The sequence below is a fragment of the Salvelinus alpinus genome, chromosome 32 (genome assembly GCF_045679555.1).
Source record: "Salvelinus alpinus chromosome 32, SLU_Salpinus.1, whole genome shotgun sequence".
Classification (NCBI taxonomy): Eukaryota; Metazoa; Chordata; class Actinopteri; order Salmoniformes; family Salmonidae; genus Salvelinus; species Salvelinus alpinus.
Genome location: NC_092117.1, coordinates 23,798,549 through 23,820,689, shown reverse-complemented (window position 1 = coordinate 23,820,689; position 22,141 = coordinate 23,798,549). Strand labels below are relative to the sequence as shown.

Here is a 22,141-nt window from a genome sequence, read left to right as displayed (position 1 = left end):
TTTGGAGAGGTTCAGGGACACTTGGAAACATCCCGTGACCACATCTGACACTACTTACTAAAACATCTGCTCATTTCTAGTTAGGTCTATCAATCCCATTTTTTTTCTGATATTGTTCAAATATTGTAGAAGCCATCTGATTTGTTTCCAGCTCTGGGCATCAATCATTCACTTATAGCTTGTCATTGAAAGATGACTTTTAACATAAAAAAACAAAAAAAAGGTTATTTTGTGTGTGCTTGTGTATTCTGAACCATGTAACTTCTACCAGATGTCTTCTTTCCAAATATACAGAGTCATGTAATTACACATGAGTAACAGTTACTTTAGGGTATGTCTATTTAGGCGGAAATCTACATTTTGCTATTACATTTAGGAGGTTTTAAGAGACTGACTTACTGGGAACAGACGTCATTTCAATGTTTGGTTTTGATTTACATTTGGTTGAGTTTTCAATTTACGTTAATTCAACATTAAATTAAAAAAGATATCACCATGTTATTGGATTAAGTTTAAAAGTTGGGTGAAAAAAGAAATTCCCTTACGTTGATGACTTTTTGCAAATCAAATTAGTTTTCCACATTAATTCAGAGTCATCACATTGAATGTTTTGCTTGAAATGACGTGAAAACAACGTTGATTCAACCAGTTTTTGCCCAGTGGGAAGTGACTCACCCTGACTCAACATAAGGCTAAAAGCATTCTACCTGCCTGGAGAAAATATTTGAAAATAATGTAATTAACTTAGAACTGGATGTACGCTGAGTGTATAAAACATGAGGAACACCTTCCTAATATTGAGTTGCACACGCTTTTTGCCCTCAGAACAGCCTCAGTTTGTCTGGGCATGGACTTTACAAGGTGTCGAAAGCGTTCCACAGGGATGCTGGCCCATGTTGACTCCAATGCTTCCCACAGTTGTGTCAAATTGGCTGGATGTCCTTTAGGTGGTGGACCCTTCTTGATACACACGGGAAACTGTTGAGTGTGAAAAACCCAGTAGCGTTGCAGTTCTTGACACACTCAAACCGGTGCACCTGGCACCTACTACCATACTCTGTTCAAAAGCTCTTAAATCTTTTGTCTTGCCCATTCACCCTCTGAATGGCACACCTACACAACCTGTCTCCTCCCCTTCATCTACACTGATTGAAGTGGATTTAACAAGTGAAATCAATAAGGGATCATAGCTTTCACCTCGATTCACCTGGTCAGTCTATGTCATGTTTTGTACACTCAGTGTATATGTGTGTGTGTGTGTGTGTGTGTGTGTGTGTGTGTGTGTGTGTGTGTGTGTGTGTGTGTGTGTGTGTGTGTGTGTGTGTCTGTGTCTGTGTCTGTGTCTGTGTCTGTGTCTGTGTCTGTGTGTCTGTGTCTGTGTCTGTGTCTGTGTCTGTGTCTGTGTCTGTGTCTGTGTCTGTGTCTGTGTCTGTGTCTGTGTCTGTGTCTGTGTCTGTGTCTGTGTCTGTGTCTGTGTCTGTGTCTGTGTCTGTGTCTGTGTCTGTGTGTGTGTCTGTGTCTGTGTCTGTGTGTGTGTGTGTGTCTGTGTCTGTGTCTGTGTCTGTGTCTGTGTACTTGTGTGCAGTACGAGTCTTTGGCCCTGTCCCAGACATGATGGAATAGAGCCTTATTCCTGAGCTATTGACTGCCCTGGATGGCTCCTGCCTGCTTATCTGTGGAGCTCTTCCATAAAAAAATCGTTGATAGGGTGTGTGTGGCTGTCAGTACGCACATGTCCGCGCTGTGCGCAAGCATGTGTGTGTGTATGTATGCGCAAGTGTGTGTGTGTCCATGCAATCACGGTCTGGGCTTTCCACATCCTCTTCACACATTTGAGCTGCTGTTCTAATGCTACTCTATTCTATTCTCATGTGACTTAATAAAGGACAGCCAGCGTGCTTTAATGCAGCTGTGTACCCTACAGTATAAGCTTCACTGATATTGTTCCAGCTTTATGTCTGGTTCAGTCCATCAGAGGCCTACAGTACCCAGAGTGGAGGTGGGAATGGGGACAGGGGGTCAGTGTGTAGGAAAGATCAGGAATAAAGCCCACTATAATCAGGAGGGTTCTGAGGAGATTGACCAGTGTCACTGGAGATTATGAGGCTCAGGGCCAAAGCAGGGGCCTATTACAGATTAATTACATCTCACAATGCCTCCCTTTGTTCCCCACTATGAATCAGTCAGCTGATCTATGAGTCCTTTCAGCCTTACGGAGACAGCCATTTTATAGGGCTGCCTGGAAGTAGGGCCTGTGGGAGGCACTGTGTTGACCTAAACCTCCCTGACACCCGTCCTGTCACCCCTCTCACCCATAGGGTGTCCCTCTCATCCTGCCTGGCCCATAAATCCCCCATGATAAGCAAGTACGGATGATCTGTGGGACACGTAGCTAAGAGAGAAATGTGCAACCGTCAATCAACATAAAGAGCTTTTCAAAGGGGAATAAGGAGCACCTTCAAATGCTGAGCGCTTTCCTATAAATCTTTCTGTTCTGGTAGCTCAGAGGGGAAATGTCTTGGGCTGTTATATGCCTTGATATGAACTATGCTCCCAAGAAGCTAGAAATGTAGCTTTGATGTTTGGCTGTATTCTGACAGGCATCTATAATGACTAATGTTTAATTTCCACTTTTCTGTAATTAGAGTATTTGTCCTAGAAACGTTATTTGGGTCTTTGCCCAAGGACACATCATGTTGCTGCAGTTTATGTCTCTCTATCGCCATTGATGACTTAACAAAATTGCCCCTTGATTTTGTCCGTTTAGCGATCAATATACAAAAAATAATTAACTAAAGGAACAACCATAATTGTCTATGCTTCCAAGATATATACACTACATGGCCAATAGTGGATTTGTCTATTTTAGCCACACCCGTTGCTGACAGGTGTATAAAATCGAGCACACAGCCATACAATCTCCAAGACAAACATTGGCAGTAGAATGGCCTTACTGAAGAGCTCAGTGACTTTCAACATGGCACTGTCATAGGATGCCACCTTTGCAACAAGTCAGTTCGTCAACTTTCTGCCCTGCTTGAGCTGTCTTGGTCAACTGTAAGTGCTGTTATTGTGAAGTGGAAATGTCTAGGAGCAACAACAGCTCAGCCACGAAGTGGTAGGCCACACAAGCTCACAGAACGGGACCACCGAGTTCACTACCGAGTTCCAAACTGCCTCTGGAAGTAACGTCAGCAAGAACTGTGCGTCGGGAGCTTAGTGAAATGGGTTTCCATGGCCGAGCAGCCAACACAAGCCTAAGTTCACCATGCGCAATGCCAAGCTTTGGCTGGAATGGTGTAAATCTCGCCGCCATTGGACTCTGGAGCAGTGGAAACATGTTCTCTGGAGTGATGAATCACACTACACCATCTGGCAGTCTGACGGACGACTCTGGGTTTGGCGGATGCCAGGAGAACGCTACCTGCCCAAATGCATAGCGTAAACTGTACAGTTTTGTGGAGGAGGAATAATGGTCTGTGGCTGTTTTTCATGGTTCGGGCTAGGCCCCTTAGTTCCAGTGAAGGGAAATCTTAACGCTACAGTATACAATGACATTCTAGACGACTCTGTGCTTCCAACTTTGTGGCAACAGTTGGGGAAGGCCCTTTCCTGTTCCAGCATGACAATGCCCCCGTGCACAAAGCGAGATCCATACAGAAATGGTTTGTCAAAATCGATGTGGAAGAACTTGACTGGCCTGCAAAGAGCCCGGACCTCAACCCCATCGAAAACCTTTGGGATGAATTGGAACGCCGACTGCGAACCAGGCCTAATCGCCCAACATCAGTGCCGACCTCACTAATGCTCTTGTGGCTGAAGTGAAGCAAGTCCCCACAGCAAAGTTCCAACATCTAGTGGAAAGCCTTCCCAGAGGAGTGGAGGCTGTTATAGCAGCAAAGGGGAGACCAACTCCATATTAATATCCATGATTTTGGAATCACGAGCAGGTGTCCACATACCTTTGGCGATGTAGTGTAATTGAGAAATGTAGGCCTACTATATTATTTACAAAAGTATGTCCACAAGTGACATACTAACAGGTGATTCCTTTTGCAGGCAAGAACAATACTTTTGCTCAGTGTTACAGTCTTGTCCATTTAAATTAGGACAGGAAATGAATGAAAAGATTAGCTCCCCTTCATATTCACAATCTGATTGTAAATCTAAATAGAGCCAAATCTCTGTGTTACATTTCTATGTGCTTATTAGCTCTCTTATTCTCCATCACCAGCCACACAACATGGCACCTCACCAGCACCGGATTGTAGTTTCTCACAACAAAGACCAAGGTAAAGTCAAAGGCCGCTATAGCTTCCATGGATAGCACCTGTAAGATCGTGAACAAGGGAAAATATTGCCATCTAGAGGCGGCTCATAATTGAACATAAACTCACTCCACCAATGCGTGTAACGGTGTCCCATGTGATACCCCCTCCCCGCATTCATGATCGATTTGATATGACCATCACAATTCAATGTACAATTTAAACCCAGCTCAATAAACTATGCTACAACCTGACGCATTTTTACATTTTTACAACTCCACACCACCACACTCCGTGTTGAGCTCTCAGTGAACACTCAGAACTATAGCTCCCCGTGCAAATGCACTAACAATGGGCATGCATTTCATTGGGGCGAAAGAGGGAAAGTGTGAGGATTGTACATTTTTTTAAACACAATTTCACTAAGAACATGCACAGCCAGCATTTCATCTGTATACTTTCACAAAGACGCCAAGTGTCCGTTTTAACTTTTAAATAAGTTGCACCATAGTAAACTCTTAATAAATCCATGCCCTTACCTGAAATAATGGGGGCCAGTCGGAATATGTCAGACAGCCGGCTATTCATGGTCTCATAAGGAGAGTCCTCAAGGAAATCGTTCCCTGAAAGGAATATTGAAATACAATGTGATTTTTAACATACTGTTGCAGTGTTAATAGGCATGTAAATGTTGCAGACAACCAGCTAGACAGACATACATACATACACACATACATAAATATATATAGATTTTATTTAAAGAGCAAGCACGTGGGTTTTTGTTTTCACTAAATGTTTGTAAGCTACCATGTCTTGTCATTTCTTCACATGCGCATACACATGAGATGGGTATCTAGGTCAGTCAATTTCCATGACGCTCTACTACTCGTTAGGCTACGGTTGATTAGGCATATTGGTCAGCAACTGAGAACCCCTTCTGCCCCACTGGCCATTGGCATTAGGCAGTACAATTTTTGTGTACGATCTACTGCAAGATGACGAGTGCCAAAGGGCTTTACACTCGATTCATTCTAAGATATTTTTTTAAGGACATTACCCCACTCCTTTCCCATTACGCACAGGCGGGAAAGTTACGCACCCAATAATGTGGTGTTTTCTCCCTGAAACGGTATTGCTTTAGCAGTTTACATGGTCCGTTAATACATTACTCATACAGCAGGTCTGGGTAATGTTTGTTTTTTGACTTCTGACAATGTGTGATTGTTGTGTTGTAGCCAACTGCAATGATACCAAAGTGCATACCCTGCAAAGTCTGGTAGATTCCCCAATAGATGCGAAGGCAGTTCTTTTCTTTCTTCATACCCCTTTTACATCTGCAGTTATACAGGGGGCTCTGCTTGAGAGCATCCATGGCGCTCCGACATTCGTCCTGCGCCTCCAGTCCGGCTACCATGCTAAAGTTTCTCTCCTTCCCCCCAGCAACGCACTGTCTCATTGTCCGATACTTGGTGCTGCATCCTTGCTCCTTCATACACTGCTCACTCGCCTTGACACAGTCGAGGCGGTTGGGACCAGAAAGGACATTCTCCTGGGCATACAATACATCTGTTTGGGGAGAATAAATAATGATAATAATAATAATGTTTCTGTCGTTTAAATGTTAAATATTGTAGGCTATACGGGATTTAGTCACAATAAACATTCAGAGATTAATCCAAATGAAAGCTGCTTTAGAGATTAACATAGTGTATTAACGCTGTACTGAGCGTATTTTAGCGCGCAACTCCGTGACAATAACAACAACACAAACATGTCATATAGGCTACTCGTCACTGACATAGTGATCAATGCATCGCATACCCTATACATTTGTGAAATATTTTTAAAAATCAGCTGAGGACAAGTAAAGTTATTAAATATGAAACGGGTAAAACATGTTAAGCTTTTGCTTTTGCAATGTATGCTATAGTAGTGTATATAGGCTATACATGAGAGACGGGTAATGAATTGCCACTGTATTTAGTTGTGTCTATTACAGAATTAGAACTCAGTTCACTTCGATTAGGCTACATGAGCTCGTAATTGATTTTTCAGTAGTCAGTGGGCATGGCCCGCATTATGGTGGACCATCTCTCTCCACAACGATCACTATAGGTTTCCTATGTACTCATCTCAGCTGCCCTCTAATTTCTTATTATTGTCAATTTAAAAATGCATATTCTAGGCATGTATAGCATATATTAGTCATATTCATAAGTAATAGGCCTTGAGAAACTAAAACTTACCTAAAAGAGGCAGCACGACATAAAGTGTGATGAAAATCATTGCGTTGGTATCCGTGTGATGCCTTGTTACAATGGAATTTATAGAAGATATAGAAAAAAACTTTGTGATTTTATTCCCAAGGTATTTCCACTCTATTCAAATCCATTGAAAATATCGGGTGGATGAGGTCCGACATAGGCTACAGAACACATCCAGCTGACTTCATGCGTAAAACATTCCGACCCAAAAGTACTCCAATTTTTGCGACAGACAACCGATACCATCAACCACAGAATGATTTCCTTTCCGTTTAAAAACTAAATAAAAGACCTGGATAAGAGATCACAAGGATACAAAACGAACCGGCGAGTGCTCTCGGGAACTCCAGCTCGTAGGATGTCCGCGTGTGTCTTAGCGCGCGAGGATGCTGTAGCCCACTGCTCAATAGTGCAGTAACCCCAATCCGGCAGCAGCGGCAAGGCAGTGGAACTTCTGCGTTTCAACGTGGATTTCGGTGATGACAAGTAGATCAATTCAAACTTTCAGACACATTTTATTTCTGGAATACAGTGTCGATGTGAGGCTAAATACATACGCAATATCTTATTTGTGAAAACATAGAGTATGACACTATTTGCAATCGTTTTGATTGTTGATTCTGCATTAAATTGTATCAAAATATTATAGTGTCTTGATTCATGCCCTAGGACAAGGCTACACCATTATAATTTACAATATTATATTATTCATGGAGTCACAGAGAGTTCATGAGTAGGCTACAACATGTAGAGGTTAAAAAACGTGTTAATGTGACTATCCCCAATACCTTAGTCAAAACCGCACACTCAAATTTTAGAGAGAGACAACCCCATGCGCACAGATAATATGCTATAGACTACAAGTACACTATCGATTGAATATCTGTGTTGACGTGCAACGCTATCCCACCAATTCGACGGAAACCTGTCACTGTTCCCTTTTCACATTGAAAAATCTATTCAGATCGTCGCGTATTAATGCTAACTTAGTGTTTGTTATGCTCAGGATGCGCTTTCGCTAGCCATTTGGAGCGTGGATTGAAAAAGGAGACGGAGCCTAAATTGTCTATCTGATGTGTGCTGCTGACTGCAGTGCAAACCATACAGTACCATACAGTTCCAGAGCTGACAGTGTAGAGCCACCAGTGCGCTCCTTCTATCCACTCTTGACATCGACTATAAAACGTGAACATGGGTGAATATCGCCATCTGTTGGTTTAAAAAAAGCCTCAACTTGCATCTGATTATAGGCTAAATAATGCAATCACTATAGCCTAGACGTGGCTAATGTAATATGAAACTATCTGAATTAATTGGTGGCTATACAAATCACAAAAATTGAGTGGTTTATGATAATGAACATTTTAACATATTTAATTTGGCCTATTAGGTTCATTTTACATACTTTTCTATATTAGGCCTACACTTTTAACGTTGACCATAGAATAACACAGATACACATCCTATTAAGTGAGATGTAATACATGCCCTATTGATTAGTTTTCAGTCCTTCACTAGGCTAAACACAGAAGCAATGTTAAAGGAATTTTCTATGGTTAGACCCAATTGACTGTTGACCGAAACAATCAACAATGAATGAATGTTCCCCTCCACTCCACCATATCAACTGGACTAAATCCTTTAATACACAAATGGGAAGCTGAGAGAGCAGGGCTATTTACATTTTTACAGATAGTGTGAAAGAGAAGACTAAGGTTGTGTTCCCCTGCTCAGACGTTGCTGACGCATGCCAGATCTTACAACACCTGGATAGGTATTTTACATGATACCACATATTATAGCAATCTAGTGCCCAGCTGCACAGTCAATGATGTGGCATGCAACCATTGGTTGATGCATGCAACGTCTAAGCAGGGGAACACGAGCTATGTGTCAGACACGGAAAAGGAAGCGAGACATCTCACCCCCTAATTATTTATGGTACAATTGAAGTCAATGAACTAAGCAGACCAGACCCAGCTGCTATCACATTGGTGTCTATGGGCTACCCCGTTAAGCAAACCGAAACGGACAATTTTTCCAACAATAAACGGCGTGAGTGAACTATCATGATTTATCCACCATCTTTCGAAAATATAGGCCTACAAAGCAGTGGAGGCTGCTGAGGGGAGGATGGCTCTTAATAATGTCTGGAATGGAGCAAATGGAATGGTATCAAACCATGTGTTTGCTGTATTTGATACCATTCTACTAATTCCGCTCCAGCCGTTACCACGAGCCCTTTCTCCCCAATTAATGTGCCAACAAATGGGATCCCAAAAAACTGGAAAGGATGTAGAATATACTGTCTTTGCAAACACTTTTACTGTGAACTACAGCTTTTAACCAAAAATCTGCACTTAATAAGGCCTCACAACAAGCATGTCTTTTAACATTATGGCTGCCAGACAGGCAGGCGACGATCAGCAGTCAATGGGCACATTCCTCTGCCCAGGCATGTTGATGCCTGCCAGATTTTACAATGCCTGGATAGGTATTTTACGTATCAGCTAACCACATCATATGTTATAGCAATCTGTCAGTCGATGACACAGTCAATGACGTTGCACGCAACCATTGGTTAATGCACTCAAAGTTTGAGCAGGGGAACACGCCCAACTGAAAGTCTGAAAAGACTACATACCTGTTGACAGCCCTCCTGGATTGGGTCATACCAACTCACTACTCTAGAGAGGTAACATTAGGCACATCAACCTCTCAGCCTACATCTGTGAAATAACATTAATAAATGAATCACCATAGAACAAAATGGCCTTATAAACTCAAATGACACAAAGACTATATATTTATGTAATCTCAAAATAACAAATAGGGAGAAACTAAACGCATGAGGCAAAATTGGCACCTCCAAACTGGGCATGAATTGGCACCAATCAGGTGCGTCGTCTACTCCTAGGAACAGGAAATGCATGTCGGCTGCGCGGCAAACAATGAAGCCTATGAATGAGCTGGCGAGTAACATTTCTGAATTAAGTAGGCCTAATAAAAGACGTTTAACGACTGCATAATGCATAACTATTAACGGACCATGTAATCTGCTGAATAAAATTTCATAAACCAAATGCTTGTCCGAGAGTAGGCTTAGATGATGATTTAACAAACACAGAAGCAAGCTAAGTGTGCATAGGCCTATCTTCTTGTAAACGCAGCAAAAAAATAAATGTCCTCTCAATGTAGAGTACGACCCTGCCTCACGCAGGAAGCGGCGCAGGTCCTAATCCAGGCACTTGTCATCTCCCGTCTGGATTACTGCAACTCGCTGTTGGCTGGGCTCCCTGCCTGTGCCATTAAACCCCTACAACTCATCCAGAACGCCGCAGCCCGTCTGGTGTTCAACTTTCCCAAGTTCTCTCACGTCACCCCGCTCCTCCGCTCTCTCCACTGGCTTCCAGTTGAAGCTCGCATCCGTTACAAGACCATGGTGCTTGCCTACGGAGCTGTGAGGGGAACGGCACCTCCGTACCTTCAGGCTCTGATCAGGCCCTACACCCAAACAAGGGCACTGCGTTCATCCACCTCTGGCCTGCTCGCCTCCCTACCTCTGAGGAAGTACAGTTCCCGCTCAGCCCAGTCAAAACTGTTCGCTGCTCTGGCACCCCAATGGTGGAACAAACTCCCTCACGACGCCAGGTCAGCGGAGTCAATCACCACCTTCCGGAGACACCTGAAACCCCACCTCTTTAAGGAATACCTAGGATAGGATAAAGTAATCCTTCTAACCCCCCCCCCCCCTTAAAAGAGTTAGATGCACTATTGTAAAGTGGTTGTTCCACTGGATATCATAAGGTGAATGCACCAATTTGTAAGTCGCTCTGGATAAGAGCGTCTGCTAAATGACTTAAATGTAAATGTAAATGTAATGTCAACTGCGTTTATTTTCAGCAAACTTAACATGTGTAAACATTTGTATGAACATAACAAGATTCAACAACTGAGACATAAACTGAACAAGTTCCACAGACATGTGACTAACAGAAATGGAACAATGTGTCCCTGAACAAAGGGGGGGTCAAAATCAAAAGTAACAGTCAGTATCTGGTGTGGCCACCAGCTGCATTAAGTACTGCAGTGCATCTCCTCCTCATGGACTGCACCAGATTGGCCAGTTCTTGCTGTGAGATGTTACCCCACTCTTCCACCAAGGCACCTGCAAGTTCCCGGACATTTCTGGGGGGAATGAGGGAGGGGGATGTCTTCCCTGTAAAAAACAGCGTTGAGATTGCCTGCAATGACAACAAGCTCAGTCTGATGATGCTGTGACACACCGCCCCAGACCATGACAGACCCTCCACCTCCAAATCGATCCCGCTCTAGAGTACAGGCCTCGGCGTAACGCTCATTCCTTCGACGATAAACGCAAATCTGACCATCACCCCTGGTGAGACAAAACCGCGACTCGTCAGTGAAGAGCACTTTTTGCCAGTTCTGTCGGGTCCAGGGTTTGTGCCCATAGGCAATGTTGTTGCCGGTGATGTCTGGTGAGGACCTGCCTTACAACAGGCCTACAAGCCCTCAGTCCAGCCAGTCCAGCCGTTCCTGGTGTACCTCGGGCAGTTGTTGTTGCCATCCTGTACCTGTCCCGCAGGTGTGATGTTCGGATGTACCGATCCTGTGCAGGTGTTGTTACACGTGGTCTGCCACTGCGAGGATGATCAGCTGTCCGTCCTGTCTCCCTGTAGCGCTGTCTTAGGCGTCTCACAGTACGGACATTGCAATTTTTCCCTGGCCACATCTGCAGTCCTCATGCCTCCTTGCAGCATGCCTAAGGCACGCTCACGCAGATGAGCAGGGACCCTGGGCATCTTTCTTTTGGTGTTTTTCAGAGTCAGTAGAAAGGCCTCTTTAGTGTCCTACGTTTTCATAACTGTGACCTTAATTGCCTACCGTCTGTAAGTAGTGTCTTACCGACCGTTCCACAAGTGCATGTTCATTAATTGTATTTGGTTCATTGAACAGGCATGAAACAGTGTTTAAACCCGTTTACAATGAAGATCTGTGAAGTTATTTGTATTTTTACGAATTATCTTTGAAAGACAGGGTCCTGAAAAAGGGACATTTATTTTTTTGCTGAGTTTATTAGGTAGCGCAGAAAATGATGTAAAAAAAATACTGTTGTTTTTATAGTAAATAGAGTAAAAAAAATTAAAACGTAAATATTCCAAATAAACTTGGTTTAAAAGTACATTACTGTAAATGTACATTTTTACAGTGACTTACAGGTCACTGTCCGTAAGTTACCGTAAAAACAACAGGATTTTTAAAACATATTTTTCTGGTCTTTTTTACAGTGTAGGGTAATTATACTGGACAATAACAACATAAATTCAGTGAATGTATAAGGGGAACATAAATAGGCCTAGTCCTAAATTGCAAAACCACATAGGCTCGGCCCAAAAGTAAATGAAATGTACAATTAATTGGCTTTTTCAAAGGGAGCTTTCAAATTATAGTTTTGTTTAGATAAAATAAAATATGATTCCTCCTTGACCAAATTACAAGCATGTTGAGAGGGAAAAATATAGTGTTAGTTAATTGTCTGGAAAACCTATATAATTTGATAACTTTGCTATTTTAATCTCAAAGGGAAGGTTGCCAACCTCATGATGGTGAGCAACATCAATCTGGAATTTATGAAAAGCCTCAATCAATATTTACTATTAATTTAGCAAATGAATGTCAGAATGATATAGGTCCTGGTCATATAAGGAGGCAGGCATTCACACTTTAATGTTCTTCATGGCACTGGCTCAAACCATTCTTTCTAGCAGTGCTCAGGAGAAAATTGGGTAAAGTAAAGAATTAGCCTCTATAGGCCTATGTGACAAATCTTGAAGGAGCAAATGGCACTGAATTAAAGCTATTGATTGCTGACTGTGCTTACAAACGTCAAACAATACTGTGGATGGCAGAACTAATAGTTAATTGAAGCAGAACTGTGATGAATGAAAGCGATCTTGAGAGAATGGCTGCACTGGAACATTTCTCAGTATGTTTAGGCCTACAGAATGTATTCATTGTGGTAGGCTACAATGAAAAGCCCCCTAGGCCTCCCCCAGGTTCAACATATTTCTGTGGGTTTAACAAACACATTTGGGTGAAGACCATTTTAAATGTTACACGATATTAGTAGGTTTTCTGGTAAAAGTAAACTGACCTATCATGCCTATAAATAGGCTTGCGCACTCTAGAATAGGCCTACGTGCGCGCTGTAGAACATTGCACATTTGTTGGCGGGAATTCGACTGGAATCTCAACACACTTGTATGTTTTACTGCTGTCCTGGCGTCATATTTAATAAACAATTTAAAAGTTAATACAGCTAGATAGCATATTTATCCGATAAAGATATGAGTTTGGATACTCTGTTCCAACAAATTCTACTAACTGAACAGCAAATATCGGAGAAAACGCGACAATCTCAAGAGGGTGAGCTGCCAACCATAATTTCCTTTCTAATATCAAGCTAGCTGTTATTGACACAATGTTAGCTAAATTATACTACTTTTCGTTTTTAATTGACTTTTGCCGGAATTGGGGGAAAGAATGTGACTGGTTATGTTTGTCATGAAGGTCACTGTTGTGTTTCCTTTTTCAATGTTCTTTCAGTCAAGGCTGCTATTGCAAGATGTCAAGACAGGGTCAAGTCATTGACAGCAAAATCAGAATGTCTCTCCAAGGAACTTGATGAAAAGGTGAATCTGCTGTTATCATTACCTATGTGTGAGAGAGAAAACCTGACACAATATTGTTGAAGTGACAGAGATAAGAACAGACACTTCATTGAACAGTGAATGCAGGCTACAGAGTTGTACAGTGAATGTACAGTCAAATAGCTACATTAATTAGTCCCGAGAGAGTGTGTTGACAGATTAAGTGCAGTATATTGATACATATTGAGACACATTAAAGAGGTGATTAATTGTATGATTAAAACCCTTAATCTATTAGAGGCCTCATCAGAGACTCTGGATCAATTGCAAGTGGCGCTACAAAATCAATTCCTAGTTTCCGCAGGATTACATTAGCATTATAGCAAGCAACGTTTTAACATGCTTGAAATAAATTATGTGTGGAAGATAGATTCATTAACTTTTCATAATATTGTTGAGCACTTCCTGTACATGTCAAAAAGGAACATAACAAGATTGCCAATTACAGGGGTCAAATCAAAAGAGTCATTCATTGAGATGAGATGCAATAACCTCTGAACTATAGGCTGCTGCTGAATATCACATATACATTCAGCCAATATGTTCCATATATTTTACTGATATTTAAGATTATGTTAAATTGAGCCGCTGTAGGTTAATAGCATACATATATATACATGTTTGACTAGATATCATTCTGCTTATTCATTTCAACTCATGCAGTACATTTCAGACTGCATAGTGTGATCTTTCACTGCAAGTTTGTTTCTGTGAGACACACTTCCACTCGAAATCATGTTCTATTGTGGAGATAGAACTATTTGCAGAACTTTTTTTTTTAGGTATGATAAAGTGTTTTAAGCACACTATCTTTATGAAACAGCTCAAACTTTGTGTTTGTTGTTCCATAGTCTATGACACTTGGCTTGCTCAATCATTAATTTGTCTTCAGCCAGACAGTTTACTTTCAAGCTCTCTTTAACTGTTCCCTTCGTTATATTTATTGATTTATTTATATTTATATTTTATATTTATTTATTTTTAACTTTGTAACTTTAACACTCATAGTAACCAAATGTCCTGAATGCCATGCATTTAAAAAAAAAATACATCCTTTTTCTCCCCAATCTTTCGTGGTATCCAATTGTTTGTAGTTACTGTCTTGTCTCATAAAAGAGCTAAACTCATAATAGAGCCATGCGTCCTCTGAAACACAACCCAACCAAGCCACACTGCTTCTTAATACAGTGCGCATCCAACCCGGCAAGCCAGCCGCACCAATGTGTCGGAGGAAACAGGGTACACCTAGCGACCTGGTCAGCGTGCACTGCCCGCCACAGGAGTCGCTAGTGCAGGAGTCGCTAGATGAGACAAGGATATCCCTACCGGCCAAACCCTCCTTAACCCGGACGACGCTAGGCCAATTGTGCATCGCCCCATGGACCTCCCGGTCACGGCCGGCTGCGACAGAGCCTGGGCTCGAACCCAGCGTCTCTGGTGGCACAGCTAGTGGCGATGCAGTGCCTTAGACCACTGCACCACCCAGGAGGCCCATGAATGCCATGCATTTTAGACGGTAATTTTCAATGCTTTCCACTGGCACAATTAACCTTCACAATTGCTTATATCATTTGAAGCCAGGTAGTATGTAATTACCTTAATGGTACCATTTGCCTTCTTTTGGTCTGAATGGCTTATAAAAAAAATATATAAATATTGTGAGGGGAATGTTGAGGCTAGGCAATACAGTGTGCCTATAGTATAGCTACTAAAATGAGATAACATATCTTTTCCCTTTATTTCAATATACTAACTGTTCAATCAAGTATCAAACTTCATGGAATGGGACAGACTAATGAAAGTATAGTTTTTGTTTTGTTTTATGGAACTGCTAAAAGTGTGTCCTTCCAGGCTCAGCATCTATCAGAGACAAAGCTGCACTATGACCTAATGAAAAAGCGTCAAGTACAAGTTGAAAAGCAGGCAGGGGAGCTTCTGAGACAGCAGAAGGATCTCAGGAAACACTTGGTGAGTGATTCCTGTCAAGGGCATTCAAGCACACTCAAACGTTAAACAAATACAACATGACAGTACATTGTTATTCAATAGATCTAGGCTACATTAACCTATTTACCTTTTTTTTTGTTGCTGTGCTCATATGTTTGAAGGAGACAATAAAGAAGTCATCGAAGGAGGAACAGGAGAAATTCATGAAAGAAATCATGACTTTCAACAGCGACTTTAGCCTTTTGAATAACAGGGAGACTGTGTTTGAGAGCCAAACCCAATCTGAGATACGTAACTTGGAGGAGGAGGTTAGCTCTTTAAACAAAGGTAGAGAAGCCACTGTTTATATTAACATGTGAAGTAGGGTCATTTTATATTCATTGGGTATTGCTAGTTTATTCATGGTTAATATATTTACATTATATAACCTGATGCTACACTAACCATGCCCTGTTCTGACCAACCCTGAGGCTTTATGGTAACCCCATGTACTGTTTTTTCCATCCTGTCTTAGAGATGGAGTCCATGGGCCGGAAGAATACTCGGATGAACTCTATGCAAGAAGAAAAGAGAGGTCTCCATTTGGAGCTACAAGGACTGGAACATATTATGAGAGGTACAGATTTGATCCAGCTCTGTTGTCAGGCAGACGTTTGAATGCTCGCCACCAGATAAAACAAACAATCCTAAAGACAGCGTACAGTAAAACGTGCAGACTAAACTGAATCCATCCCCTAGCGTCATTTTCTTTAGGGAAACACCGACTGGTATGTGGAGGTAATGTTTACATTAAGCATTGTTCATTTCAGACCTGGAGAGCCAGCTGAATGAGGCTAAATCAATGACCGAGTCCTTAAGTGCAGAGAGTCTGATGGTCACCCAGAAGCCCCTCACAGACAGCACTTGCTTAAGGTAATCAACTGCGCATCCAAACTGTCCAGCTGTACCTTGGGAGACAAGCAATGTACTCCTTAATCACTGTGGATGCCAGTGCCTTGCTTGGAGCCTCACTTACTATTTAAATTTCGTGGATAGCGTTTGTGTGAGGAGAGTGGTCCGTTATGGCTAGATCAAGGCTTATCCTGGGGTGTGTATAGAGTCAGAAGTTAGAGCAAAAATGTGCTCAAAAGCATATACAATAAATACGTGAGGACTGAGTTTTACAGACATAACAAGGATCATATCGTCAATTCTGACAGAACAGCAAGACTCTGGGTATTTGGTGTGTGGGTCACAAATCATTGCACATTTATTGTCTTCCTGTCTCATCCTGCTAATGATCCTGCTTGAAATGCGCTGAAAGGACCTGCACCCATCCTGCCTTTCTTGTACTCTTCAGATCAGGATGCTTAAATAAAGCAACATTACCCCAATTTCTTTAGTTAAGGCTTTGATCTGTTGCCTTTATTATCTGGTCAAAAAAGAACATCCTACGATTCTCATGTTAGGAACTTAATGAAAAGGATGGATCGATACAGAATCTGGCCCAGGGAGGAAGTGTTTGCCTCCTCCTGCTCTTAAATCACACGTGGGGGAAACATGTTCTGTCCCTCTGTTCCCACAAATCTCCTTCATTACTGACGGCCTGATTAGTCCACAGGATGTGCTGAGGGTGGGGCTTTTGGGGAAGCTGAGGCCCACTCACTGTTATGATAATTCCTCTTGAGTGTGTTCATTAATCACGCTTTTTACTCAGCTATTGATTTTTTTTAATTGAATGCATGTCAATTTAATGAGTGCTGTCTTTTTAAAAGTGTAAGTGTGCAAACCATACAATTTTAATGTCATAGACTTAGCCAGTGGTAACGTGTGGAATAGACACTGGCTGGAATGCGGTTTTAACCAATCAGCATTCAGGATTAGAACCACCCATTGTATAATATCTCTAGATCCAATATGCTGGTACTGTAAACCTTTGGTTGTACTATTGGTCCAACTCTTAAATTCATGTTAGATAATTGTTTTATGTTACATTTGATGTGTGTGTAATGAGAGACTAGCTTTTCAGACACTTAACATTTCAAATGTGTCATAGACTTAAAAAGGAGCTGGAGATGCACAAAGAAGGAGAGCTGGAGCTGCTGAGAGAAGCCCTTAGCTCTGAAATCCTGTTGCTGCAATCGGTAATCACTCTGAGCTATTCAAATCTATGAGCCTCAAATTAAGTCAATAGCTCTTTTTGTAACAGGACATTTTTTATTGCAGAAACTGTCTCCGAAGACTCCCCAATACTTAAGGAAATTCACATAGTGTCCAAACGTGTTTCTGGCAGAGGAAATTCCAGAGGTATGTTAGAGGTTAGGAGAGAGATTGATTATACCAGCAGTCTTAAAAACATTGTGTATTTTACAAAGTATTTATTTTGTGTTACTTTACTGTCAGCTCATTGAAGATCTTCGCTTTACCCACCGAACATATCGTTACCAAAACATGATTAGATTTTAGCCATAGAACCAGGGTGTTGAGACGGGATGATATTGTTAGTGTGATCAAGAGAACAAGAGCAAATCCCATGCATTTGTTTAAAACGTATATTACAGTTTTTTACAATCGCTTACACACTAAAAGTAGTACTTGAGGCACACTCAGTGAAACCATTACCTCATGTACCTAATCTTCAGACCAAGTCTGCAAAACTGCAAGCATATTATCTGCTTTACACTCAGTTTGCAATTGTAAAACACAATTTTTGCAAAACACTAAACACAGTTCTCTACATTAGACACATCATTCAAAACTAACAGGTCTTGTGTTTCGTTTGGAAAACACTGCCATTCCAAATGCCACACTCATTTACCGATGACCTACACACAGTGCTCACGTGTGAAAACACATAGCTAATTTCTTCACTTAGAAATCAGAGCTTGAGCACTATAAATAGGCTTCAGGTTGGTTTTCTTCGTTTGGACAACAATGGAGGCCAATTTTGCAGAGAGAGTTAGAGGAAGAGGAGTGAGAGTAAGAGGGGGACGAGGACGACGACAAGGAGGAGGAGGAGGAAAAGGACAAGCCTTTTGTTTATCTTCTACTGTATTTGTTTTGTCTGTTACTGTTCATCCCGAAATCTGGATGAAAATACAATGTTTTGAGAAAGAAATACATTTTATTTTTCCCCCCTTGCATTTCTGTTTATAGTGTAAATATATACTGAATATGCAGACATACTGTATATATTTGTGCACATATAGAGTGGGGAGAACAAGTATTTGATACACTGCCGATTTTGCAGGTTTTCCTACTTATAAAGCATGTAGAGGTCTGTAATTTTTATCATAGGTACACTTCAACTGTGAGAGACGGAATCTAAAACAAAAATTCAGAAAATCACATTGTATGATTTTTAAGTAATTAATTTGCATTTTATTGCATGACATAAGTATTTGATCACCTACCAACCAGTAAGAATTCCGGCTCTCACAGACCTGTTCGTTTTTCTTTAAGAAGCCCTCCTGTTCTCCACTCATTACCTGTATTAACTGTACCTGTTTGAACTCGTTACCTGTATAAAAAGACACCTGTCCACACACTCAATCAAACAGACTCCAACCTCTCCACAATGGCCAAGACCAGAGAGCTGTGTAAGGACATCAGGGATAAAATTGTAGACCTGCACAAGGCTGGGATGGGCTACAGGACAATAGGCAATCAGCTTGGTGAGAAGGCAACAACTGTTGGCGCAATTATTAGAAAATGGAAGAAGTTCAAGATGACGGTCAATCACCCTCGGTCTGGGGCTCCATGCAAGATCTCACCTCGTGGCACATCAATGATCATGAGGAAGGTGAGGGATCAGCCCAGAACTACACGGCAGGACCTGGTCAATGACCTGAAGAGAGCTGGGACCACAGTCTCAAAGAAAACCATTAGTAACACACTACGCCGTCATGGATTAAAATCCTGCAGCGCACGCAATGTCCCCCTGATCAAGCCAGCGCATGTCCAGGCCCGTCTGAAGTTTGCCAATGACCATCTGGATGATCCAGAGGAGGAATGGGAGAAGGTCACGTGGTCTGATGAGACAAAAATAGAGCTTTTTGGTCTAAACTCCACTCGCCGTGTTTGGAGGAAGAAGAAGGATGAGTACAACCCTAAGAACACCATCCCAACCGTGAAGCATGGCGGTGGAAACATCATTCTTTGGGGATGCTTTTCTGCAAAGGGGACAGGACGACTGCACCGTATTGAGGGGAGGATGGATGGGGCCATGTATCGCGAGATCTTGGCCAACAACCTCCTTCCCTCAGTAAGAGCATTGAAGATGGGTCGTGGCTGGGTCTTCCAGCATGACAACGACCCGAAACACACAGCCAGGGCAACTAAGGAGTGGCTCCGTAAGAAGCATCTCAAGGTCCTGGAGTGGCCTAGCCAGTCTCCAGACCTGAACCCAATAGAAAATCTTTGGAGGGAGCTGAAAGTCCGTATTGCCCAGCGACAGCCCCGAAACCTGAAGGACCTGGAGAAAGTCTGTATGGAGGAGTGGGCCAAAATCCCTGCTGCAGTGTGTGCAAACCTGGTCAAGAACTACAGGAAACGTATGATCTCTGTAATTGCAAACAAAGGTTTCTGTACCAAATATTAAGTTCTGCTTTTCTGATGTATCAAATACTTATGTCATGCAATAAAATGCAAATTAATTACTTAAAAATCATACAATGTGATTTTCTGGATTTTTGTTTTAGATTCCGTCTCTCACAGTTGAAGTGTACCTATGGTAAAAATTACAGACCTCGACATGCTTTGTAAGTAGGAAAACCTGCAAAATCGGCAGTGTATCAAATACTTGTTCTCCCCACTGTATGTACGTGTGAGTGCTATGACAAACTGCCGTGGACTCCACTGCACACTGAACATGCAAAAGACACAAGATAGTAGTGTTTTACATTTGTCACATCCGTGTATAGTTGGCGTGTACAAGAGCTAATCATTTGCTGGTTTGTGTGTAGAGTTTTATTGCAAAAACACAATTTTGAGAAGAGTTAAAATAATTTTTATTGAAGTGTTTGGTTTTGCAAGAGATGTGTGACGTTTTGCATGTTGTGTGTGTGTTTTGGGGTTTTGTGTTTAGAGTCAAGAGAAAAGGAGCCATAGTTTCAGAAATCATGTGTAAGCAATTGTCAAAAACTGTAATTCTTTACCCCTGAAAACTGTCCTCTAGTGGAAATTATTGAAGTTGCAGTATCACATTGTACAGCAAAATCTGACTGACCAGGTTGACAATGAAATATGTATATATGGACTATGAAAAGAATAGGAAAGAAATAACATAGCAGTTAGAATCAGAGAACAGAAATAATCAAAACATATCCAGAACTCCACTGTAAAGTGGACGTTTCTGGTTGTTTTTCCATGAGAAAACAAATTAATCAGATGATGGTGTCAGCCTAAGGTGTGGTGAACATGTATACGTTTTTGATGTGATGCTGGTCAATGGTCTCTGTTTCCAGGTACAGAAGCAGTGTTCAACCTCAAAGCCGCAAGTTCAGAGGAATTAATTACTAATGTCAGTGATATTTATATATATATATATATACACATATTTTGAATGTATAGAAAATATAGTATGAGTTACTTTTACACCACCTACAAAATTCCAATGTGATGCCTGGCTATACATTTTATTAAATGGTCATTAATGTCCATAGAGAGAGAAGACAATTAAAACTGTAAATGTTTGCAGAGATTGCTGGTTGTATTCTTTGCTGCCCTCTAGAGGCCATTTTACACCACACATGGTGGCCAACCAGACCAGGATGTTCTTGTTCATGTAGTACTCTAGTACCAGCACAATGACTCATTAAAATAATTGACGATTATGGGATCCGGCATGTATCTTCTCCAGATCATTTTCATGTTATCCCTGGATTTGATTGACCGTCAGTTGATTGACTTATGATGTAATAGTTAATGAGTTCAAATCTCGTTTGAGTCTTTGTTCTGTTGACCTCAGAGCATGTCCCGGATTAATTCAAATCAGGCCATTTGACTAAGTGGTTTGCAGCTTCTGTACTGGCAGTATTCTGCTAACATAATCCTCACATCACCTGGGATTTGAAAATGCTTATTTTATATCCTTTGAGATTGCAGTAGTCTGACCATTTAACAACTGCATTTTTTATTTGAATTTGAAGCAAATCAGATAAGAAATATGCAACCTGCATGAAAAATGTTTGGTGTCTAAAGTAGAAGTGAATATGTATGCAACGAATCCACCCACTCTGACACTTAAACCCGAGGTGCTGGTTGTTAGAGAAATATTGACACACAAAGTAATGTTGCTACAGAAACATGTATTAGAAAAACAAGTCAGAAAAATAAAGTGGTGATGAAAATAAGTGCATTTGACATCAAACAATTAATCTCCTCATTTCATTAACATTTCTTCCATACTTCAGTTCTGCTGAGCACAATTATATCAAGCTTCTTCGTTATTCTCCTCATTAATGTTGAGTGTTAGCAGCTAGTGATAGTGCAAAGATTATCGTAGCAGAGGAAAATGAATCTTATCTCTGGCAAATTGAACGACTAACTCTGAAGCTTTCCCCTCTAGTCTCACTCTTCTCTGTTATGGTTATCCACAGACGAGACAGGCGTATTCTGGCTCTCCGTCAATGCCTTTTTGCTCTTCAGGTCATTGATGAACTGCTTAATGAGCTTAGCCTCAAATTCATTGCAACTCTTGGTCGTCAAGCATTCCTGGTCCGTTGGAAAGTAGGGATTCTTAAGGATTCTGCATAGACAAAGGGACACGCATTCTTAGGAGTTTTCAAAAGCATCGACTTTGAAACATCATCCTTATTTCATTATGACTTAAAGGTCCAATGCAGCCATTTTTATCTCGATATCAAATAATTTCTGGGTGACAGTTAAGTACCTTACTTTGATTGTTTTCAAACAAAAATAGCTTCTTAGCAAAGGGCAATTTCTCAAGCAA

General features: G+C 41.4%; 2 protein-coding genes across 2 annotated transcripts in view; one reads left to right on the top strand and one right to left on the bottom strand.

Moving 5' to 3' along the window:
- The window catches only part of LOC139562189 (GDNF family receptor alpha-1-like), an 84,271-nt gene extending 77,450 nt beyond the window's left edge, over window positions 1-6,821 (bottom strand). Inside the window, exons 1-3 of the mRNA XM_071379617.1 lie at window positions 6,515-6,821; window positions 5,532-5,834; window positions 4,808-4,891 (exon numbers count right to left, since the gene is read on the bottom strand). Of these exons, the coding sequence (XP_071235718.1) occupies window positions 4,808-4,891; window positions 5,532-5,834; window positions 6,515-6,554 (427 nt within the window). The 5' untranslated portion in view covers window positions 6,555-6,821. The remainder of the gene's footprint in view (window positions 1-4,807; window positions 4,892-5,531; window positions 5,835-6,514) is intronic.
- Window positions 6,822-12,900: 6,079 nt separating this feature from the next.
- ccdc172 (coiled-coil domain containing 172) lies at window positions 12,901-17,363 on the top strand. The gene is made up of 7 exons (XM_071380267.1): window positions 12,901-12,979; window positions 13,160-13,245; window positions 15,115-15,231; window positions 15,372-15,537; window positions 15,725-15,826; window positions 16,020-16,122; window positions 17,246-17,363. The coding sequence occupies exons 1-7, from the start codon at window positions 12,901-12,903 to the stop codon at window positions 17,361-17,363; spliced, it is 771 nt and encodes a 256-aa protein (XP_071236368.1).
- The last annotated feature ends 4,778 nt before the right edge of the window (window positions 17,364-22,141 follow it).

Excerpts from the sequence above, each read along its gene's own strand:
- ccdc172 (XM_071380267.1), top strand. The coding sequence starts at position 12,901 with ATGAGTTTGGATACTCTGTTCCAACAAATTCTACTAACTGAACAGCAA. Across the intron at positions 15,232-15,371 it reads AGGATCTCAGGAAACACTTG|GAGACAATAAAGAAGTCATC; the intron begins GTGAGTGATTCC and ends ATATGTTTGAAG. Across the intron at positions 16,123-17,245 it reads ACAGACAGCACTTGCTTAAG|ACTTAAAAAGGAGCTGGAGA; the intron begins GTAATCAACTGC and ends AATGTGTCATAG.